The 21,109-nt window shown below is 32.2% G+C and overlaps 1 protein-coding gene across 1 annotated transcript; it reads left to right on the forward strand.

Annotated features, from left to right (window-relative positions):
* Positions 1-6,457: 6,457 nt before the first annotated feature.
* LOC132050577 (transcription factor PIF1-like) lies at positions 6,458-20,277 on the forward strand. Its single transcript, XM_059441929.1, has 10 exons — positions 6,458-6,597; positions 7,144-7,449; positions 7,501-7,526; positions 8,245-8,585; positions 15,039-15,137; positions 15,237-15,302; positions 15,401-15,466; positions 18,280-18,657; positions 19,356-19,431; positions 20,040-20,277. Exons 1-10 carry the CDS (start codon positions 6,470-6,472, stop codon positions 20,042-20,044), a joined length of 1,491 nt encoding a protein of 496 aa, XP_059297912.1. The 5' UTR covers positions 6,458-6,469; the 3' UTR covers positions 20,045-20,277.
* The last annotated feature ends 832 nt before the right edge of the window (positions 20,278-21,109 follow it).

Genomic DNA, 21,109 nt, shown 5'->3' on the forward strand with positions numbered 1-21,109 from the left:
TGTATATACCAAATTATACGAATTTACCACAGCTAAGTGCTAAATTGAGGTGACAAAACTATAGGAAATATGTCATGCAACCACTAATTTAATGTAAATACATAGGTTCAAGAGGTGGGTAACTCTTTTGGATATAGTTTGACGAAAATCCAAACAAAAGAAAGAAACAAATATAAATGTCTAGTGTAGGACATAACTTGTATAGCACGATTAATGACTCTTTATGAGACTGATGTCGTTATGTTGTTTGGTAGTAGCACCCAGATTCCCAACAATTTATGAATGAATAAATATAATAGGGGGTATTGCAACTTGTAACCTCAAAAATATAAACCCATGTGCTGCACTGCCGCTTCAAATTTTCTTGGGTCAAATGCTTCCCCCCTTGCATTACATGCAAAATGGAAATGGGACCTATGAAATAATTGTTTCACACTTGGGGTCCTCCGTAGGACAAAATCATAGTGGTCTAAACGGGGTCCTCCTTAGGACAAAATTATAGTGGTCTAAACGGTCAGATTAGAGTTGGATTCAGAATTTGAAATTTACACCATATTTATAACTCGGTCTAGTTAAGGGTGTGACTCAATGACCAATGAAAAAAGCAGTCCGATGTACTAATCTCCCGTTATGCACGACCCGGAAAGGGCAGACATTACGGTATTTTACGCGACCTTTTACCCCGCGCATTTCTAAGAGGCCACGCGACGAACCTGCGACCTCCCGATCACACTAAACAACTTTACTAGTTACGTCAAGGCTTCCCTTCCCATGATCAATGAAATGAATTGAAACTCATGAGATTATAGGTTCATTTCGCAGCTGAGGATGGGAGACAATCATACTAGGTGATTTCTTCACACTATTCAAGTCTTAATGGATAGAGTTATCCGATATTTGTGATGGTGGGAAATAGTAGATACCTTGTGTAATTAAAGAAGTGTGCATATGCTAGCCGGAACATATAATTACTAAATAAATATATAATAATAATTTTTTGTTACAAACACAATCTAAGCAAATATATTGTACTCGATCCAACCGGTACTTAATATTGTAACTTCACCCTTGATCACGATTCAGACCAAGACTCAGATTTTTGTGATTGAATATCTGCTTAGTAAATAATTGAATTTATAACCTTCTCCAATAAACGTAGGATTAATTTATAGCTAACCATTTTGCTAAAGGAATTAAATAAATAAATATCATTCGTGCACTCTATGGCAAGAAAGATAAATGAACGAAAAAAAGGGTACAGCTTCAAATAAGGTCACTTTCATTGTCAGGTGCATGCATTAAGGTATATATTCGGATATAGCTTCTCTGAAATCAATGATTCTGATTTTGCACAAAATCAAAGCATAGGATACACACCAATTTTAGATTTTTTTTTCTTTTCAATTTTTCATTCAGTCTCCGATATCTTTGGGACCTGATTAATTTGAGTTCGTGTGTAAAAGTTTCTTTATCAAGTGATTTTGTTCTCAAACTCGAATTCGATATCTTTTTTTTTTTTTTAAAAAAAAATTGTTTTATTACATAGGGGGTAGGGGAAAGGGAAATGGGGGAGGGGATTACAACGTAGGGATTCGAACCCTCACCAACGAGATTATTTGATCCAATCAACACTCAGACATTATTATCAGTCTTTAATGTAGTATACAAAAAATTCATTCAGGAACTGTATCAGATTTTCTGATATTGTACTATTTTAATTTTTATTATACATTTTCTACAAACTCACTCAAAATTTAACAACATAAAATATGTTTTTAGATACTTTGCATAAAACTTATCTTATGAAAAATAACTTTCGTCGTATAAACACATGAAAGAAAAATAAAAGGAACGACTTTTGTATTGACCATGTCAATTCCTCTCTTTTAAAGACGTCCTTAAATAGATGCAAAAGCAAGTATGGTTAATTACTTACTCGTTGCCACGTGATGCTTAATTTAATCCCTATTAACAATGAAAGTGACTCTTTTATTTGACTGATTACAGTTTAGCGTTAATTAATACTTTAATAGGATTAGCAAACAAAAAAAAAAACAATTTTTTCATTATTATATATTAATATTTGGAACAATCCATGGCATAATGATATTAAGCACGTGTACAATCACTTGCTTTAAGTTATAAGATTCAACAAATTAACTAAGATTTTCTTTAAAATAATAATAAAGAGATTAGAAAGATATCCCTAACGATGTCCTGATTGGCACTTAGCAGGTTATCTTATTACTAATTAGTTAATTGGTCGTTAATTAGTTATACAGTATTGTCCCAATCATTAGTAACATAAAGAAGTGTAGTTGGAAATGCCACATTTTATCCAAATATGGAGTTATTATTATTTTAATACCCAAAAACGAATAATATATCGAATTATTCAGATGTAGATAGACACCAACATTCTTGTCTCCTTAAGGCCCCACAAAAAAAAATTGCAACAATTCTTGTAGCATTATATGATAAAGCAAATGATTTGGCACTGAAATTTGGATATGCACCTTATCTTATCACGTATACATAAAACAGTTCAGACCAAACTATTATTGGCATAAAAAAAAAAATCACAATAAAAGGCTTAGGGATCGTTGGGCAGGAGGGATAAGATGGACTGGATTATTAATCTAATGAGATTGGAATTAATCTTATGTTTGGTTGGTGGGTTAACCTCTTTGATATCCCATCTAATCCCATCCAATCCAATTTACATGGGATAAAAGGTGGGATAAGTTATCCCACATAAAGGGTGGGATTGTAATCCTATCTTATCCCACCCAATCCCATCTACATGGGATAACTTATCCTCCTACCAAACGACCCTTACAGTCTAATAATATTGGTCAGAAGTTCCCTAGTGTTTGAAACTAAAATGTCCTATCTTTTTTTCGTTTAACTTTTAATATTTAAAATTTGCTGATGCAATTAATAGTGCTAATTTGTACAGTAATAATTTGTAATTTCTTTAATTGATCTAGAACATCTTTTATTTTCTATTTGTACTTGTGTGAAACAGCAGAGTCCGGAGCCTAAAAGGTATAAAAATACACGGTCTTTAGCAAAAGGGGCTGGCAAAAAATTAATATACCAAAACGGGTATATCGTGGATCAGCCCACGATATACCCCAAATTTTTTTTTCCGTGTCTGACAATTCAACGAAAAACAAAAACAAAAAAAAATTATTGTATAACGTGGATCGGTCCCACGTTATACAAGTTATAATTGTATAACGTGGATCGATTCACGTTATACAATTATAACTTGTATAGTGGACTGATCCGAATGAACTCACTCATTCTACCCCAATATTATACAATTAATGCATGTTTGTTTTTTAATATCAGATGGGTGAAGTGGGAGAACAGTCTGATGGTACATAATATTCTTTGATTTCCTTTGCTTTTTTTCCTCCTTTGTATAACGTGGATATTTTTTTCATACTCGGTAAGACGTTGCCTAGATTTAAATCATTTTCGGTTATGTTTTTAATAAAAAAAATTATTGATTTTTTCAATTTTTAAAGCATGATTAACTCAAATAAACATTTTAACACATGCAAATAATTAAATGTGTTATATATGCAAACAGAAATAAAAAATTAAATATAAGTTAAATAAACGTCACACATTAATCGAGTAGTAAATGTTAAATTACATACTAACTATTAAACGGCACAAGACATGTTATATATTCTTGGAAGAGTACATAAGGAAACAACAATCGTACAAGTTAAGGAAAAAACATAAAAACCAACAAGCAACAATAACTACTGATTTCTGTCGGGGCAGCGATTCTTGTTATAACCTGTTTGTTTGCACGTAGGTAAGGGCGGAAATATAGTGTTTGTTTGCACGTACTACACTATATTTCCGCCCTTACCTACGTGCAAACAAACAGGTCATAACAAGAATCGCTGCCCCGACAGAAATCAGTAGTTATTGTTGCTTGTTGGTTTTTATGTTTTTCCTTAACTTGTGTCGATTGTTGTTTCCTTATGTACTTTCCAAGAATATATAACATGTCTTGTGCCGTTTAATAGTTAGTATGTAATTTAACATTTACTACTCAGTTAATGTGTGACGTTTATTTAACTTATATTTTATTTTTTATTTCTGTTCGCATATATAACACATTTAATTATTGCATGTGTTAAAATATTTACTTGAGTTAATCATGCTTTAAAAATTAAAAAAATCAATAAATTTTTTTTATTAAAAACATAATCGAATATGATTTAAATTTAGGCAACGTCTTACCAAGTATGAAAAAAATATCCACGTTATACAAAGGAGGAAAAAAAGCAAAGGAAATCAAAGAATATTATGTACCATCAGACTGTTCTCCCACTTCACCCACCTGATATTAAAAAACAAACATGCATTAATTGTATAATATTAGGGTAGAATGAGTGAGTTCATTCGGATCAGTCCACTATACAAGTTATAATTGTATAACGTGGACTGATCCACGTTATACAATTATAACTTGTATAACGTGGATCAGTCCACGTTATACAATAATTATTATTTTTTTTTTGTTTTTCGTTGAATTGTCAGACACGGAAATTTTTTTTTGGGGTATATCGTGGGCTGATCCACGATATACCCGTTTTGGTATATTAATTTTTTGCCGGCCTTTTGTAAAGACCGTGTATTTTTATACCCTTTTAGGTCCGATCAAAACAAAGATGTCATATGATTAATTTTACTAGGTATATTGTTGTTGTTTTACCCAATTTATGTGTCACAAGAGTTATCTTATCATTTCTATCTAGTCCCAATAAGCTTATTGGCTAGAGATTTTTTGTAAAAACATTAGCTCTGCTAATCTCATAATGAAAATAGTTTCTTAAATTTCGAGAATCAAATCTTTCTGTTTTGACTATGCGTTACGATCTTTAAGTTTTTTTTAAAAATAATTTACATATTTAGAAACTACATAAAAAGTACTATAAGTCACAAAAATAAAGAATTTAAAATATTTGACGCGCATACAAATAAATCACGATTAAATATTTTCTTGCTTGATGCGCGAAATTCAAACTGTATCACATAAGTTGTGGCAAAGAAAATATATAGCATGAGGAAATTGTTGTTTAATTGTAGTGAAGGGGCGGGTGGGAAAATGTGTTTATGTGACGGGAAAAAATATTGTGTCCGACACATGGTACAAAAATCAATTTCGTCTTTTTGCTCCATACTAGTATAATTCTATTTTATTGCTCACATAGTTATTAAGAGAGAGAGAGAGAGAAAAGAGACCTTATCTCTCTTGTCTGCAAAAAGATATTAAACACAAGAAGCCTGTGTGCTCTTTAATGCTATTTCTTCATTACTCTGTTTCTTAATCATTCATCATCACTCCACTCACTCTCCATTTATGAATCCATGTGGAAAGTTCTCATATGAACAAAAAAATGAATTCAAAATTTCAACATATTCATCTAATTTTTTTTATTTTTAATAATTTAGTGTCTGAGTTAGTTTGTGCATATTTGAATTAATTTTATACATACCAATTAATTTTTATGTATCAAGACGTGGACAGATGAAAAAATAATCACTACTATTTTTGCCTTTGTTGAAATTTGAATCTGAAAATTTATAATTCTCAATCTACTTCATTGATCTACTAATAAATCTTATTTAGTTCTTTTAATATATATCTAAAAGTCTAAGCAAAAATTATTATGTGCAGATAAACTCGTAACACTCGTAATCTCAAAACCCAATAATTGAAATTAATTATGAACTTAATGACAAATTCAGAAAACATAATCTTCTTCACTCGTAAACTCAGAACCCAATAATTGAAATCAATTATGAACTTAATGGCAAATTCAGAATGCATAAAATTTAAGTTCTACCTGCCCGCCTCTGAACACAAACAAAAATTACTATATTTTTGAATAAACTCATAACTTCTTCACTTAATCCTCCCTTATGAAAAAGATTTCTCAAAACTCCTATTTGAGCTAACCACTATGAGACCCATATGTTACTCCTCCGCTTTAAATTTATTTACCTTATTACTTTTTTTTTTTGTGGTTTAATAAAAAAATAGCTCTTTTTTTTTGGCAATTTTTTAATTCTAATTTTTCACATGATATATTTAAGATCACAAGACAAAAAAATATTTTGATACATTTTACATATTTTTAATTTAAAATCACAAGATTTAATTATTATTTTTTAATTACTCTCTTAAACTCGTGTCATTTTAGAACCAGACAAGTAAATTGAAACAAAGAAAGTATAATGATGAACTTCGTGTTTTATAATAATATAAATAAATTAATAGGCTACCTAAGTCGCCAGCAAGTCAATGTTGAAACATAAGTATTAAATCAAGTCAAGGACTACTAAAACAGTTCTCACACAGAGCAACTCAGAACTGGAAAAAAGAAAAATTAATCTCAACTGAATTACTCATGCGAATTGATGAGTTCTTCTGTTAATGAAATTGAATTATTGCACAGTAGGAATCATTGCGTTGTTTCTTGATTTCGAAATGGATGATGATTATCCTAATATTCCTACCACTTCTGGTATTACTATTATCACCCCATCAAAAAAGTCCACAACGTAAGTTTTACTCTAATTTTGAGTTGTTTAATTTGTATATGTGCGTTTTGAGTTGATTTTTAGAACTTTTTATTCAAGTAGGACCTTTTTTTTTTTTTTTGCGCTCATCGCAATGTAAGTTTTACGCTAATTTTTTGTTTGACATAGATTTTGAGATTTTGAAGTTGTGATTTTCATAACTTGAAGTTGTGTTTGGACATGCATTTCACTTGAAAATAATTTAAAGTTTTATGACTCTAACTGAAATTTCTCCCAAAAATAAATCGGTCTGAGTCAATTTTTGGAACTTAGAAAATATTTTGGAGATCAAATTTCATGGCCAAAACAGATATTTGAAGATAAATTTTAAAAATCGGATTCAAATCTAGTGCCAAACGCTAGCGAAGAACTTGTGATTCAAGTAGGAGTTTTTGTCTTTTTGCTTATCACAATGTGAGTGTTACGCTAATTTTGCTTTTTAATTTGTATATGTGAGTTGATTTTGTAGAATCTGCGTTCAAGCAGTAGTATTACTCTTTTTTTTTTTTTTTTTTTGGCTTATTACAGAGCAGAAGAAGAACTGATGGAGCTAATATGGCAAAATGGTCAAGTAATTATGCAAAGCCAAAATCAAAGATGTATGAAGAAATCTAACCTTTCTTCCGAGCAACAATCAGCCATTGAAGAAACAGTAACAGCTTCAGCTCCACTATTTATACAAGAGGATGAAATGATGAACTCTTGGCTTCAATATCCACTTGACGATTCTCTATCCTACGCTGATTGTTTATCCTGCGCCGATTTTCTTTATCCTACGCCGGAAGAAATTCGTAATTCGACGGTGGAGATTAGTCCGATTGCATCGTCTTCGCAGCCGGTTATGTCTCAATTGAGATGTAGTGACGGTGGACATTTTTCACGATTGCCTGAAGCAATTTCTTCACGAAACGGTACTATTCATAACTTTATGAATCTCTAAATGCGCTCTATAGTCTCCATCATTTCCCTACTACCTCAGCACCTTACTTATAGTTGTACGAAACATATTTTTACTATAACTTGAAAAACCTGTTTATAATCATCTTCACGGACGATTATACCTCAATTGAGATGTACAGATAGTGAATTACCACATCGGTTATAGAATTTCGGACATTTTTCACGATGCCTGAAGCAATTTCACGAAACGGTATTTGAAGGAGAATATTATGTTAACATAATACATTTATAAACACTTAAATTTGGCTTTTACTAGCAAAAACACTCTAATTTTGAAAATACACCTGAACTCGTCTCACCGTTTTAGTTGAACACTCTAACTTACAAAATAATCATCTATCTAGACACCTCTAAAATTTATGTACCACGTCATCATCAGGTGTCAGCTAGATATAGTGGGGTGAAATGTCTAGATGTAAATTTTTAAAGTTGGAGCGATTAATTGCCAAATGAGCTCAAGTTAACGTGTCTAATAACTAACAACATTTTAAGCAAAATAGCTAACAAAGATTCCTATTTCCAATAGTACGAAGCTTATTTTAATTATAATTAACTGGAAAATTTATTCATATATATATAAATTTGTTCATAAATTACTAGACGTGAATTAAAATATTAAATCTTAATCAATTTTAATTTTCTATAATTTTGAATTATTTTTTCCAACAGATGCATCAAGTTGTGGTCACTCAGTTAAGGCATCAACTGTTGTGGAATCAAACGAGACACCGATAGCAGCAGTACCGGAATGTACAGTTTCACGCGTATCAGATAATGTAACACCACCAGTTTCGGCCGTGAATGGCGGAAGAAAGGAAATGATGACGTCAGCGGCAACAAGAGGCGGTAGAGAAATGACGACAGCATGTGAGCTGGCAATGACGTCATCTACAAGTGGCTCAGGGGGTAGTTTAAGCGTAAGTGCAGGATCGCTACGTCCGCCGCAGAAGGCGGTGGAGGATAGGAAACGGAAAGGGAGAGAATCGGATGATAATGAAGATCAAAGTGAGGTGAGTAAGCAGTTTAAGCTTAATTCTGCTTGGTTTCGTTTTTTTCTATTTTCTAAAATATTACTCATACTTCCTAAGCGGAAAAAATAATGAGAATACATGCATACATGTGTTTTTTTTTTTTCTTCCTTTCGAGCCGAGGTCTTTGTCGAAAACAACTTCTCTATTTTTGCTTCCCTACGCCACAAAAGTAGATGTAAATTTTACCCTCCTTAGAATCCATTCGTGGAATACATTTGAGTGTGATGTATCTAAAAACTAATAATGCATGTGAATAGGGCAGTTAGAAGGTTATGCATTTGGCCAGAGACGGTACTTTTAATGCAAATTTATATTTTTATTAAAAAATTATTAAATATAAATAACTCAATTAGTAATATTTGTAGGGATATTGTTATCGTAAAATGTATGATTATTTGGAAAAATAAAAAAAAAATTAGTAATATCTGATATTGTTATCGCAAAATGTATGATTGTTTGGACATATATTTTTTTTGGGCTATTTCCAAACAGTTATTTGGTAGTTGGTTAGAGTTATACAGGTATTAATATTACAGGGATTAGTTATGAGAGAATCTAAGTAGTTCATCCTGATAAAAAGGAGTGTCTACTTAGCCTATATTTTTTTAGTTCAAAAACTTTACTTTTTTAGATTTGCCCTTATTAATTGTTAAGTGGTCGAATTCCAATATCTATTTAATTAGGGGCATTTTAGTCAAATTACATATTTTTATATAAGAGTTGGTATCTTCTTAAGGGGTGTGCAAATGGCTAAGTGAATACTTTTTTTTATCCATAGGGAGTATTATTTTATGCAGGAATTAATTATGTATCATTTAGTTATTCCACCCTCTATCCTACATAAACTAATATATATAGATGCCCTCATAACTTATCTGATATTTTTTAAACTGCAAATCAACAACAAACAATAATAACATATCCAGTGTAATATCACAAGTAGGGTTTGGATTTTGTAAATAGCAAATCAAACACCATATTTTTTAAGTTCATATCTGCATAACTCACCTCCAAAGCTGCTAACCAAACATGATAAGTATTATTTACGCATGATTTAATATCTGCATAATTCACTTTCAAACTAGCTATCAAACATGATAAGTATTATCTACGCATGATTTAATATCTGCATAACTTACTTCTAAATCAGCTACCAAAACTTAGTTATAGTTCTCCGTTGATCTTTCACTCCAAATATGGAAAAACTTCAAGGAATCATTTTTCAAGTAAAAAAGATATTTTCACGAAATTTAAATATTTTTAAGTGATTATGTCCGCAAAGGATTTTAATTTTCAAATACTTTTTGTTTTTCAAATGTCACTTGATTCAAATCCAAACACCTGAATAAGATTTAAATTCCAAATCTCCTTCTGCTGATACAATAATGTTGCACGTTTTATACGGATTACATCCATTCGAATCACACTGAACAAGGAAGAAAAAGATTACTACTACAAAATCACTGTACACATCTGACGTGTTTGGGAATCTGAACATTTCCATGCACTTAGTATTTGGAGAATTCATGGCCACAAGAAAGCCACCTCACCCTGCTTGTAATAGCAACTAATGCCAAGTGGCATATATGGATCCTAGAACATGGCAGTTATGAAATGTGTGTCATTGTGCACCACAAATTACTTACACGGATTCTCATGGTGTTGATAAATCAAGTAAGTGGCTTGTAGCTTGTACTCACAAAGTCCAAATTCTCCTGCTCATCCCAATTTTTTGGGTGTCTGTTCACTTTTTCCCGTTACAAATTGGAAGTAACGGAAAAGATTATACTCTCCGTCTTAAATTATTTATCCTTTTTTTATTTTATAATACCCTTAAAAATATTTGACTGACTTTATTTTAATTATATCTAAGTTATAATCTTTCTTCATCATTAAATGCTTATTCCATTTATGTGTCATTTTTAATTATTATTTTGTCACAGGGAAAAAGAAACTTGAGAAATCTATTTATGTTTCTACAGAGGAGAAAGACAAATTGGAAAAAAAAATAATTAATAGTGTCTTAAATTAATAACAAATTACTTGAGACAACTATTTTGAATAAGTACACAAATAATTTGAGATGAAAGGAGTTCACTGCTATCATTAAATACTCTCGCCAGTGACATTTTATTATTTTATCTTTGACGTAGTAATATTGAGATTGTATAGAATGTGAAGACAAAGTAATTTCACATTTAATCCTATGACTGTTCTCCCCATCTTACCAATTACAAAACAACCTCTTAAAAGTGTTGTTGAAGGTTGAAATTCAGTCGTAAAACATATCATGACATTTAGATGTATATATGTAAGTGCATCTCATTCCGGGTAAATAGAAAATTTAAAACTAAAGAGTTCTGATATATATATATATATATATATATAAAACAAGGTTTCATTTTGTTTCAAACAAAATGGAAAAGAACGAGTAAGAAATAACTTAGATATTTGCATTATCAATTTGCTTTTACTATTTATTTAAATTTTCTTTCATTTAATATGTCTCAAAGCTTCATTTTTCTTTGTTTAGACTCTACCAGTTAAAAATAATTGAAATTAAAATTTAATCCTATTGTTTTTCCTTTCCTCTTTGTTTTTCAAATTTCATCACAACTTCCTTCTTTGTTTCTGTTTAATATATAAATTAAAACATCACAATTTTTCTTCTCTCCGTTAAACTGTCATATAAAAAAATTATCTTTATTAAAATGGAATTAATTATTATTTTAAAATTACATAGTTTCTAAATACCGATATATATAAATCATATTAATGAATTTTTAATGTTTTTATTTCTTAATTCACATAAAAATGATAGTTCATTTATTTTACGGAAAAGGCTCAAATATGCCACATTGTATTTTAGTTTGGCTTTTTTATCCTCATCCATGTCATTTTTCACCATATTAATTAAAGGTCCACTTAATTAAACACCAATTAAACTAAAAAAATTATCTTTATTAATTAATGGAATTAATTATTATTTTAAAATTACATAGTTTATAAATACTGATATATATAAATCATATTAATGAATTTTCAATGTTTTTATTATAAATTAATTTTAAATAAAAATGAAAGTTCATTTATTTTATTTTAATGGTTTATCATTCTTTTTTAATGGACTAAATATAAAGGAGACATCTATGGTATGGATTATGGAAGGACTAATTAATTGTGAAACTTTGACTGGTTACCAATATAGTTAATGGAGAAGATTCTAAGCAATTAATGTGCTTCTAGAGCAATATAATTTCCTCTCAAACAATCAACCGAACCTTGTTAGTGACCACACTCGCTGTAGAAAAACACAAAAGGTGCCAAAATATTTTTACTAGCACCCGATATTTACACTCATGAAAGACAGTTTCTTAGGTATAGACTTATCTCACTTAACCATAATTGAGCGATATACATTATTGTTTATTTGTTTTGGTTCTGCCACTCTAATGATTAAATTATTTGGCTTGGTATCGAACATCAATTTACAAGTAAATATTTTCTATAGGTGCCTCTGTGGTTAAGCAGCAATTTGCACACAATAGGTGCCTGTGAAGTTAAGCAGCAAACATGCACAATGCTGCTGGAGGACACAACCAGGATTTATCATAAAGTGTAATGCATTAAATTTTAGTCCCATATACACTTGCCACCCAATGACTGCCCACATAATTCTTCATATTTGACTTTGCTCCAATCATGCATCTTTCACGTTTTACGTCATTTACACTTTGTAGTTAGTATTTGTTGGTTTCAACATTTTAACATTCTTGCTTGAAGAAACTCATCTTTGCTAGTCATCAGAAAACTTGTTGGTTTCCAAGACCTTGGTAATATTTAACCTAACTGATATTGTAGCACTGAACCTTGATCCCTTTAATGTGGTGATTTCGGTTCAAGCGCCACCCCTTAGAAAGAATCTCGTTATACCTGCAAGGAGCTCAATATGATTGACCAACTACTTGGACAAGAAATTGTAATACTATTTTCATACATTTTTAAATTCTAGGGGTTCAAGCTTCAAATTTTTTAGCATTGAACCATTATACTTCTAAAGTTATGATCATGACTACTATTTATTGTAATTTTAGAAATTTTTACAAGTTTATATTTTAATTGAACTAGTTATAGTGCTCATACATTTGATGAAGTATTTGTTTGTAAATGTTAAGAAAATGAACCTTGGGGTGAGAATTGTCCAAGACCATAGAAGGAGACAAACAACCCCATTTTAGGACAGTTAACAATAAATATAAGAAAATCTACATTTCAGGGAATGCAAAGATCAAGGCAATGGGGTTTTTCTTTGAAGAATTTAGGATGGATACCATAATTTACGCAGAACAAATCCTAAAGACTGATGATTTGATAGTGAAAGAACCAAGAAAAGTTAAATGTATCACAAATAGGTCCTACTGATATAAACATAGGATTGTTGGGAGGTTTTGTCCTGCAATTCCAAAGAGAAGATATAATATAGTATGTTTTTATGTGGCAACCTTCAATATGGTATCATGGTAGCAACACTGGAGCCTAATGTCATCTTGTGCCTGAAATCAGACTCTTGTGCTATTGTTTTCTTCAAGCAATTCCTTCTTTTTTTTTTTTTTTAACCATCCGGCATCCGAAATTTTGCCCGGCTATTTTGGATTGGCACCAGATAGGGCCCGCTAAAGCGGGACCACTCCATACCAGGATCTTTTCTATTCTAGTTTAACTTGTAGCTTTAAATATTCATAGACAGAATCTTGTCATGAAGTGTTATCCCTTAACAGATCTAAGAGAGTATTTATTTCCTTTTATCTAGTGGTGGGTCTTTGGAATGCAGATTGTGCAAGTCATAGTTCTCTTTTCTTAATTCCTATTTGCTGACCCTAGTTTAAGCCGTCTTCGGTGTCATCATGAAGGTTTACTTCGGTTTTTGAGTTTATTTGTTCGTCTGCCTGACAATCATGATTTTTTAGACTAGCAATTATCAGGAATTTAGTAAAATTTGAGTTCCTCAGATTCTAGTCCCATTTGTTGCTCCAATTGATAGAGAGCAGGTCTTTGATACAATAAAGTCATTGTGCTTTTTCACTCTTGATTAGATTCCCGAGAGTATCAAAACTGAAATTGATTAAAATGAGTTAAGTTTAGTAACATTGGAGTTGCAATGGTGTTAAGGTACAAATGAGCTAGTAGGAGTAACGAAAAATACCGCAAACATGTAATAAAATAGCATAATGAATGTACAAATAAAATAACTAGTGGCTATGGTAGGAAAATGACTTTTGAAACTGCAGGAGATAGTGGCACTAGCTGGCTATTGTTTTTTCCGTCCCTTCAAAAATTGTGCATGTTCTTAAAAGTTTGAGAGATTGATGCAAACTTTTCTGGAATAATATCGTCTAGCTTGACTTTCCTGATGCCTATTATTGATGGTAAGAGACATGAAATAGCTGCAGGTTGATACTGGATTCTTTCCTTTTGTTGATTTTGATGTCTACAAGACAGTTATGGAAACTATTCTCCTGAGTTACCACATTAAACAAAACTGCATTATTTAGTTTTACATAGCGGCCCAGATGTTATCATTTGTAGTTCCTTTTTTCTTTTCTGATAGATAGTTAAATTTTAATCATGCTAGTAAGTTCACCTTAGGCCTAATGTTTGCTAGGAGTCTTTAGTCTTGTTAGAAATTTACATGCCATTAAAAAATGTAGAGAACCTCTAGAGTTAGTGAAACTAAGTAGGCATTTGGCCGTAGATTCCAAATATTTTTCACTTTATTTGAAATTTATGAAGATGGAGTTGTGTTTGGTTATACTTCTTGCAAAGAATATTTGGAATAATGTTCATGTTTGAATGTAAATTTTCTAAAAAAAAAAAAAAAAAAAAAAAAACATGAAATTTGATTTATATCCCGCAATTTCCAAAAACTAGCAACACCACCCAAATTGATGAAACAAACAACCAAATCTGCTCTAAAAAGATAATATCACATAGTGGATAGTCACATAATGTCATAGCTTGCATTCATAGAATTACAAAAACATGGGTTGGTGGTTACTGGTAGTTACGCTATTTGGTGGCTGATATAAAGATGTATCTGGGGCAAAATTTGAAAATCAGAAATTTTCCAACTGTAAACTGAGTTAGAGCACTTTTCAAATTGGGAATCCAACTCCAAGTTGAATTTGGAAAAAAATGGACAACTTCATAAGCAAACAGGGATTTTGAGAAATTATTCCACAAAAGTGAGTGAATAATTCTCATGGACAAACAGGCCCTAATTCTTTTTTATAATATTGGATTGTTTGAATGGGGTGACATGCGATCCTTTAACTTGCTTGGGGTTGAGGTGAAGTAGTTGTTCTTGTTGTTGTAAGAGCTGATTCAGATATTTCTCTTATTATGTTCTTAACTTTTGCCTCTCTAATATACTAGGATGTTGAATTTGAGTCTGCTGATGCAAAGAAGCAAGCCAGCAGTTCTACATCCACAAAGAGATCTCGTGCAGCAGAGGTCCATAATCTTTCTGAAAGGGTATATACTATTCCAGGTCTCGGTCTGAAGGTTTTGATGGTTTTAAGTGTTTTGATTGTGTGTCTGTTTATTAAATGTTTGAGTGCTTCAATAATTCAGAGACGTCGAGATAGAATAAATGAGAAAATGAAGGCTCTCCAAGAACTCATACCACGCTGCAACAAGGTTTTAACATCATCTTTGGATTCTCCATTTTGTTCTGTTCATCATAGAAAGTCTATTTTTGATTTCACACTTAGGTTTCTCTTTTAATCAACTTTCAGTCAGACAAAGCTTCAATGCTGGATGAAGCAATTGAGTACCTTAAATCATTGCAATTGCAAGTGCAGGTATATTTGTTAACATTCTTTTTTGTCCTATCGGCACCTTGAAAATCAAGTCCTTTTCCTTGTTTCAAAAATGTCCTTAGTTACCTCCTAACATCGTCAGTCCATTTGTTCAGTCTCTTAATCACTAAAAACATAAATTGTTTTTTGCCGAAAACGGAACTTTTTGTAGTCCACTAAAATATTGAATACTTCAACACCAGAATGTTGGATAGCTTATACACATCAAGGAGCTCACTTCATTGTCTCATGTGTCTTAAATATGAAAACTAGTGAAAATTCAAAACATTTGATTTGCTGTTCAAGACTGTTTTAGTCTATTTTTTCAAATACTGCACTATTTTCTACATCTACAAGTTATTAATCTACTTAGAGTATGAATAGAAGCGGAGCCAGAATTTAGAGTTTATGAGTTCTGGACTTGCCACTAAATCCATAGTCGTCATAGTTATTAGGTTTGCAACTAAATATTTATACACATTTGATGGAATTCCTAATACAAATACAAGATCCAAACAAAAGTTATTGGGTCCGTCAAAACCCATAACTAATGCTCTCTCTCCGCCCCTGAGTATGAATATCATCATTATCTAGTATTCTCACTATTAAGTTTCATACTTCAAGTTGTTTGTTTGTTTATTTATTGTGCTTTTCTGTCTATTAGATTGTTTGTTTGTTTATTGTGCTATTTTATCTCAGTTATTGTACAAAATAAGAAATTTCTATAAAAAGTAGGTTTTCCAAAGCACAGTATAACAAAGTCAAAAAGGTAACTACCTAGATGTAGGAATACGACAACAACAACATATCGATCCTAAGCTAGTATGGGTCGGCTATATGAATCATGCATATCCATTTTGCTCTGTTGAGCCCATTTTACAGATGTGAATAGTTCAAGTTCGGTATCTGGATATTTGATATTCCCTATATTATAAGGAATGTAAATTACTCTGAAATACTGCAACTTTTGTCTGTATTCCACTTTTACTTTCCCAAAGAAAAAATATACATTTTCTTGTCATTTTCGTCAACACCAGCTTTTGTAGAACGAATATATTTGATATATGCTTCCAGAATGTCCTGAGAAGGCAGATTATTAGTTTTTCTATAGAAATTTATTGAGATTAAGTAGCATATGCGACATGGGATTTTGAGATCAAACCCAAAACATTTCAAAGTCAATTTGAGATTTGAGTTATCTTCCAGCCACTACTAACCATGCACTGGTAAGTATTTAACGCTATTGCCATTTGAACAATGATATTGTTTTGGTATAAAATATAAAATAGTATAGTGAGTTTCGGTAAGTTGTTAGTTAATACTCTCCGTGTCGCAATTTATGTGGCACTTTTCGCCTTCGAGATTCAAATTATGTGAACTTTGACCAACATTTTAAACTGTAATTTTTCATCATATTGACATGAGAAGAGTTACAACTTATAATATTTTGTGTATAGTTTCCGAATATCTAAATTTGAATTTAAAAATATTGAGTTGATCTAATCAATTTAGCTTCAAAGATTAGTCAAATTGACTCTCCAAAAACGAAAGTTGCCACATAAATTGGAATGGAGGGAGTACCTGTTTTCATTGAGATGAGCTCTTTACTTATTGGTATGTTCCTGTTCATTTCTTCTTCTCATATTGATGGTTGACCGCCTGAAAATATTTCCATCGTAGAAGTTAAATAGTCCATTTCTAAGGAGAGTTTTCCCGTTAATCTTCTTTGGTGCTAAAGCGGTTTTTATCAGAATCCAGAGTTCTTTAACATTCTAGTATGTTTGAGGTCATAAGAAGTTAGTCAGTTGCAGAACTATTTGTCCAATCACATTTCATTAAAAGGGCATCAAGAAGGATTACTAAATAAGATAATAGCTGGACCTGAATTAATAGTTAAGGACCAATACTGGAACCAGCAATTAAGTTTGTCTCTTGCAGACTAAGACCTTGAAAAGTTCTCCTCTTCATGGATCATTTGATTTTTACTGCCTTCAACCTCTTCTGATGTTTAAGCTGCAATTATTTCCTCGTTAAACTCTCTTTCAGATAGTTGTTGGTCCCAAGCTGGTTATGATATGTCCAACACTGAAGAAAGTTGAAGAAATTCAATCAAGTACTTCCTTTGTTATGAGACCCAATTCTTTTGTAGTTTGTCTGAAAAAGAATGACACTTTTCTATATGTGAAAAATCTTTAACTTTAATCTTTCCGCTTTACCCTAAATTAATGACATTCTCTTATAGCCATAGAAATGTCATGGTATGTGTAAGACAACAAGTTTTAAGGGTATTTTTATATGTGCCAAAATGTTTCTTTCTTAAACAACGTGCTCAGTCCAACACCACTATCTAAAATGAAATACTTGGAGTATTTTTTATTTCAGATTTTTTTTTCACTTATTCTTGATCCTGCATTGGGATGTAGTAATAATGTTAACCAAAATCCTGATTATAAGTTGACATGTGCATTTCAGTTCTTACGGCCTGTTCAAATCGATTATTCTTTATGTAGCGAATTGGTCGATTCCATCGATTATAATTGAAAAGAAGACTCACAAGAGGTTTCTGAAACCAGAAGAGGTCTTTTTTTTTTTTTTTTTTTTGGTTAAGCAGTTGTAATTTAAAATTTTCTGGATTCCCCGTGTTATTATTATTCATATAAGAATCCTCATGAACATAAATTGGACTATTACTAATATTAATATTGTAATAGCCTGTCTCTATAAGGTGAAAGTGGAATTTATCCTCAATTAAGCTTCTTGAAAAAAGTTAATTGGTCAGTATAGGCTACAGTCTGATCATAGCTGCTTTACTGCAGATGATGTCCATGGGATGCAGCATGGTCCCTATGATGTATCGTGGGATCCCGCAATTCATGCCAACAATGGGAATGAATATGGGTATGGAAATGGGCATCAACCGGCCAGTTGTGCCATATCCGTCTCTAATGCCAGGTCCAGCAATGCAGAATGCAGCTGCAGCAGCACAAATGGCTCCTAGATATCCTCTTCCGGCATATCATTTGCCACCATTTCCTGTACCTGATCCATCCAGAATCCCATCCCCGAACCACCCAGATAATCAAATGCCAAACTCACTTGCTCGACACAGTATTGATCAGCCAAGAGTTCCGAATTTTAGTGATCCATATCAACAATATTTTGGTCTCCAGCAGGCACAACTGATGTTAGCCCAGGCAAGTCCTAGTTCTTCTCACTCTTTGTAATTATTTATCGTCTTTTATACTTTTTTGCTTTAGTTATCCAAAGGAAACCCACTCTTCTTCCTTGCGTTCGATTAGGGTTCCTTGCCATCTATTCTCTCAAGTACCTTGTCACTTCCTCTGCTTGCTTTTATATAGTTGATTGCTTAAGTAAAAAAGTTTATTCCTGCTACACTTTCTTTTTGTCTTGTCTCTATTAATTGAGGGAAACGGTACTAGCACTGAATGCCAAGTCACCTATCCAGGATGTGGGTGAGTCACTCCTACGGATCCCCTTTGTTCAACTGAACAGTTGTCATATCTTCTTCATCTGAAACTGTGTAGTTTCATGAGTCTAAATGATTTTGGAATTCAGTAGCAGCTCCTGCAACCAATGAAATTGCACCATCTGACATCTCAAGCTCGTGGTTGTACGTTAACCTCAGCAAGTTGACACCCACCTAATCGTGAGATACAGATGAAACCCGCTAAGACTAATCCAAATTCGTGCATATTTATTTCATTGTCATGATAACTATGTTCTTGTAGAAATTATCACGTAGAATTTCATCTTGCAACATAGACTAAACTTTAAACTGTGGTCAACCGCCCAAAACAGCTTGTTTCATCACCTTAATTTATTGCGTATTCTTCCATGAAATCATTTGACAATACACAGTATTGAAATGCAGAATCAGGGAGTGGAACAGCCCAGCAGCAGTAAACCAAACAGTTGCAAAGAAGGAAGTCCAGGGAATCATCTATCTGGTAAGCATACGATTCAGGTGGTCAACTTTTTACATATTACATTATTGTAGTTCTTGTACCAAAGCTGAAGATGAAGGAAAAGAGTTCTCAACACTATTTGAGGATGGTAAAATAAGTGCATCTTTGTTAGAATTATGCTTTTGGACTGCAATAACTTTATTTTACTGCTTTAGTTTTTGAATAAATCTTAGTTACTTGTTAGCGAGCTATTCTTATTTTGTGAGTAGTAATTAGTTAGTTGAAGTTCTGATTTTTGTGGAGATATTCTAGGCTAGCATTATGATCTATTTTTTACTGAATTTTGTTACTGCATAGCTTGTATATTTCTCTTGGCCTTTCTATGATAGTATTCCTCTAAGTTTCTTTTGTTAAAAACCAACAATCCTGCACTTCTACTTGTTATGCTTTAATATGTCTCAGAGCAACAAGAAGATAGCAAGCATGAAATTTTAAACTTAATGTTTTTTAACTCTCTTTGCACAAGTTCCACAGGAAGATGCTAAAATATATTTTCTCTTCTACTTAGACTATGAATTTATGATTATTAGTGCCACATTTCAGATACTGGCATGAACTTGGGATCTTTTTCAATTTCTGTGTGTTTGCAGGTTGATTACAAGGTGGATCAACCACGAGAGCTTCTCACGACCAAATTTTGTAGTGTAAGAGAAACAAGTGCACAGTCTGCACTGGCTGATTAATACAGTATAACATCACTAATTTGTAATTATTACGGTAGAACTAGTGTTGATTTATATATTATAGCTCTTTAAAATCCTTTCCTGAATTCGCATATGGATATATCTGAGGCGAGTATTTAATGAAAGAAGTGATATTCAGTGTGAAGCAGGTTTGTAAGCTTTTCCTGACTTCTGATCCCTTGCTACATGTGCTTCAGCTGGTGTCGAGTATCCATAACTGGAAAGGATTTGTGGCTGTAAGTTTTACAGTTTGTCATTCGCTTATTATTAACTTGTGAAAATATACCTAAAGTGAGGTCTATTCTTGCCAGTAAGCATCCAGCTCTCGATCCAAAGCTACTGCTTCAAGAACTAACTGAGCTCAGGAAGTTAGATTAAGACACATTTAGCAGTCGTCAATGTATTTAACATTCTTTTTGGGTGAGGTGGGGCTTGGGGAGGCAACGGTTGACCATCTTCTTCAGCTAAAAACTGGCTAGGAATCACAGTCAGCCAAACGAGTTGTCCATGCCGCTTGGTTGAAAGTTAGTTAATTTACCTAACCATTCATTGTCTAGTAACCGAACCCATAAATTGCAGCAAAAAATATTACTGAGTTTGTCAATAATCAATCTCTAGTGACACAAATAAATTACAAAAACAAAAAAATGCTACTAGTATTACACCTCAATCCCAAATTAGTCGGGTCTAATAATCTATATCCATTCAGTTCTATCTAGACCCGTTTAAATTAAAAAAGAATCCAAACCCAGAATTAGATAGTGAAAACTAAGTTGTACATATATACAAAATTAAACGAAATTTAGCAGAGGAAGTGAGAAAAATTTACTAGGGTAAAAAGCAAAATGAGAGATGTAATTAAAAGATCAAATAAAGAAGAATCAATGAAGAAAACTGGAAACCTTCATTCATAATTATCACAGTCCATTACATAATGGTTTACTTAAAGCAAAATATTAACCTATTTTAACATCAAC

This window comes from Lycium ferocissimum, chromosome 3 (genome assembly GCF_029784015.1).
Source record: "Lycium ferocissimum isolate CSIRO_LF1 chromosome 3, AGI_CSIRO_Lferr_CH_V1, whole genome shotgun sequence".
Lineage (NCBI taxonomy): Eukaryota > Viridiplantae > Streptophyta > Magnoliopsida > Solanales > Solanaceae > Lycium > Lycium ferocissimum.

Coding starts and splice junctions, on each gene's coding strand:
- LOC132050577 (XM_059441929.1), top strand. CDS start 6,470: ATGAAATTGAATTATTGCACAGTAGGAATCATTGCGTTGTTTCTTGAT. Junction 15,138..15,236: donor TCCATAATCTTTCTGAAAGG/GTATATACTATT, acceptor TCAATAATTCAG/AGACGTCGAGATAGAATAAA. Junction 15,467..18,279: donor CATTGCAATTGCAAGTGCAG/GTATATTTGTTA, acceptor GCTTTACTGCAG/ATGATGTCCATGGGATGCAG.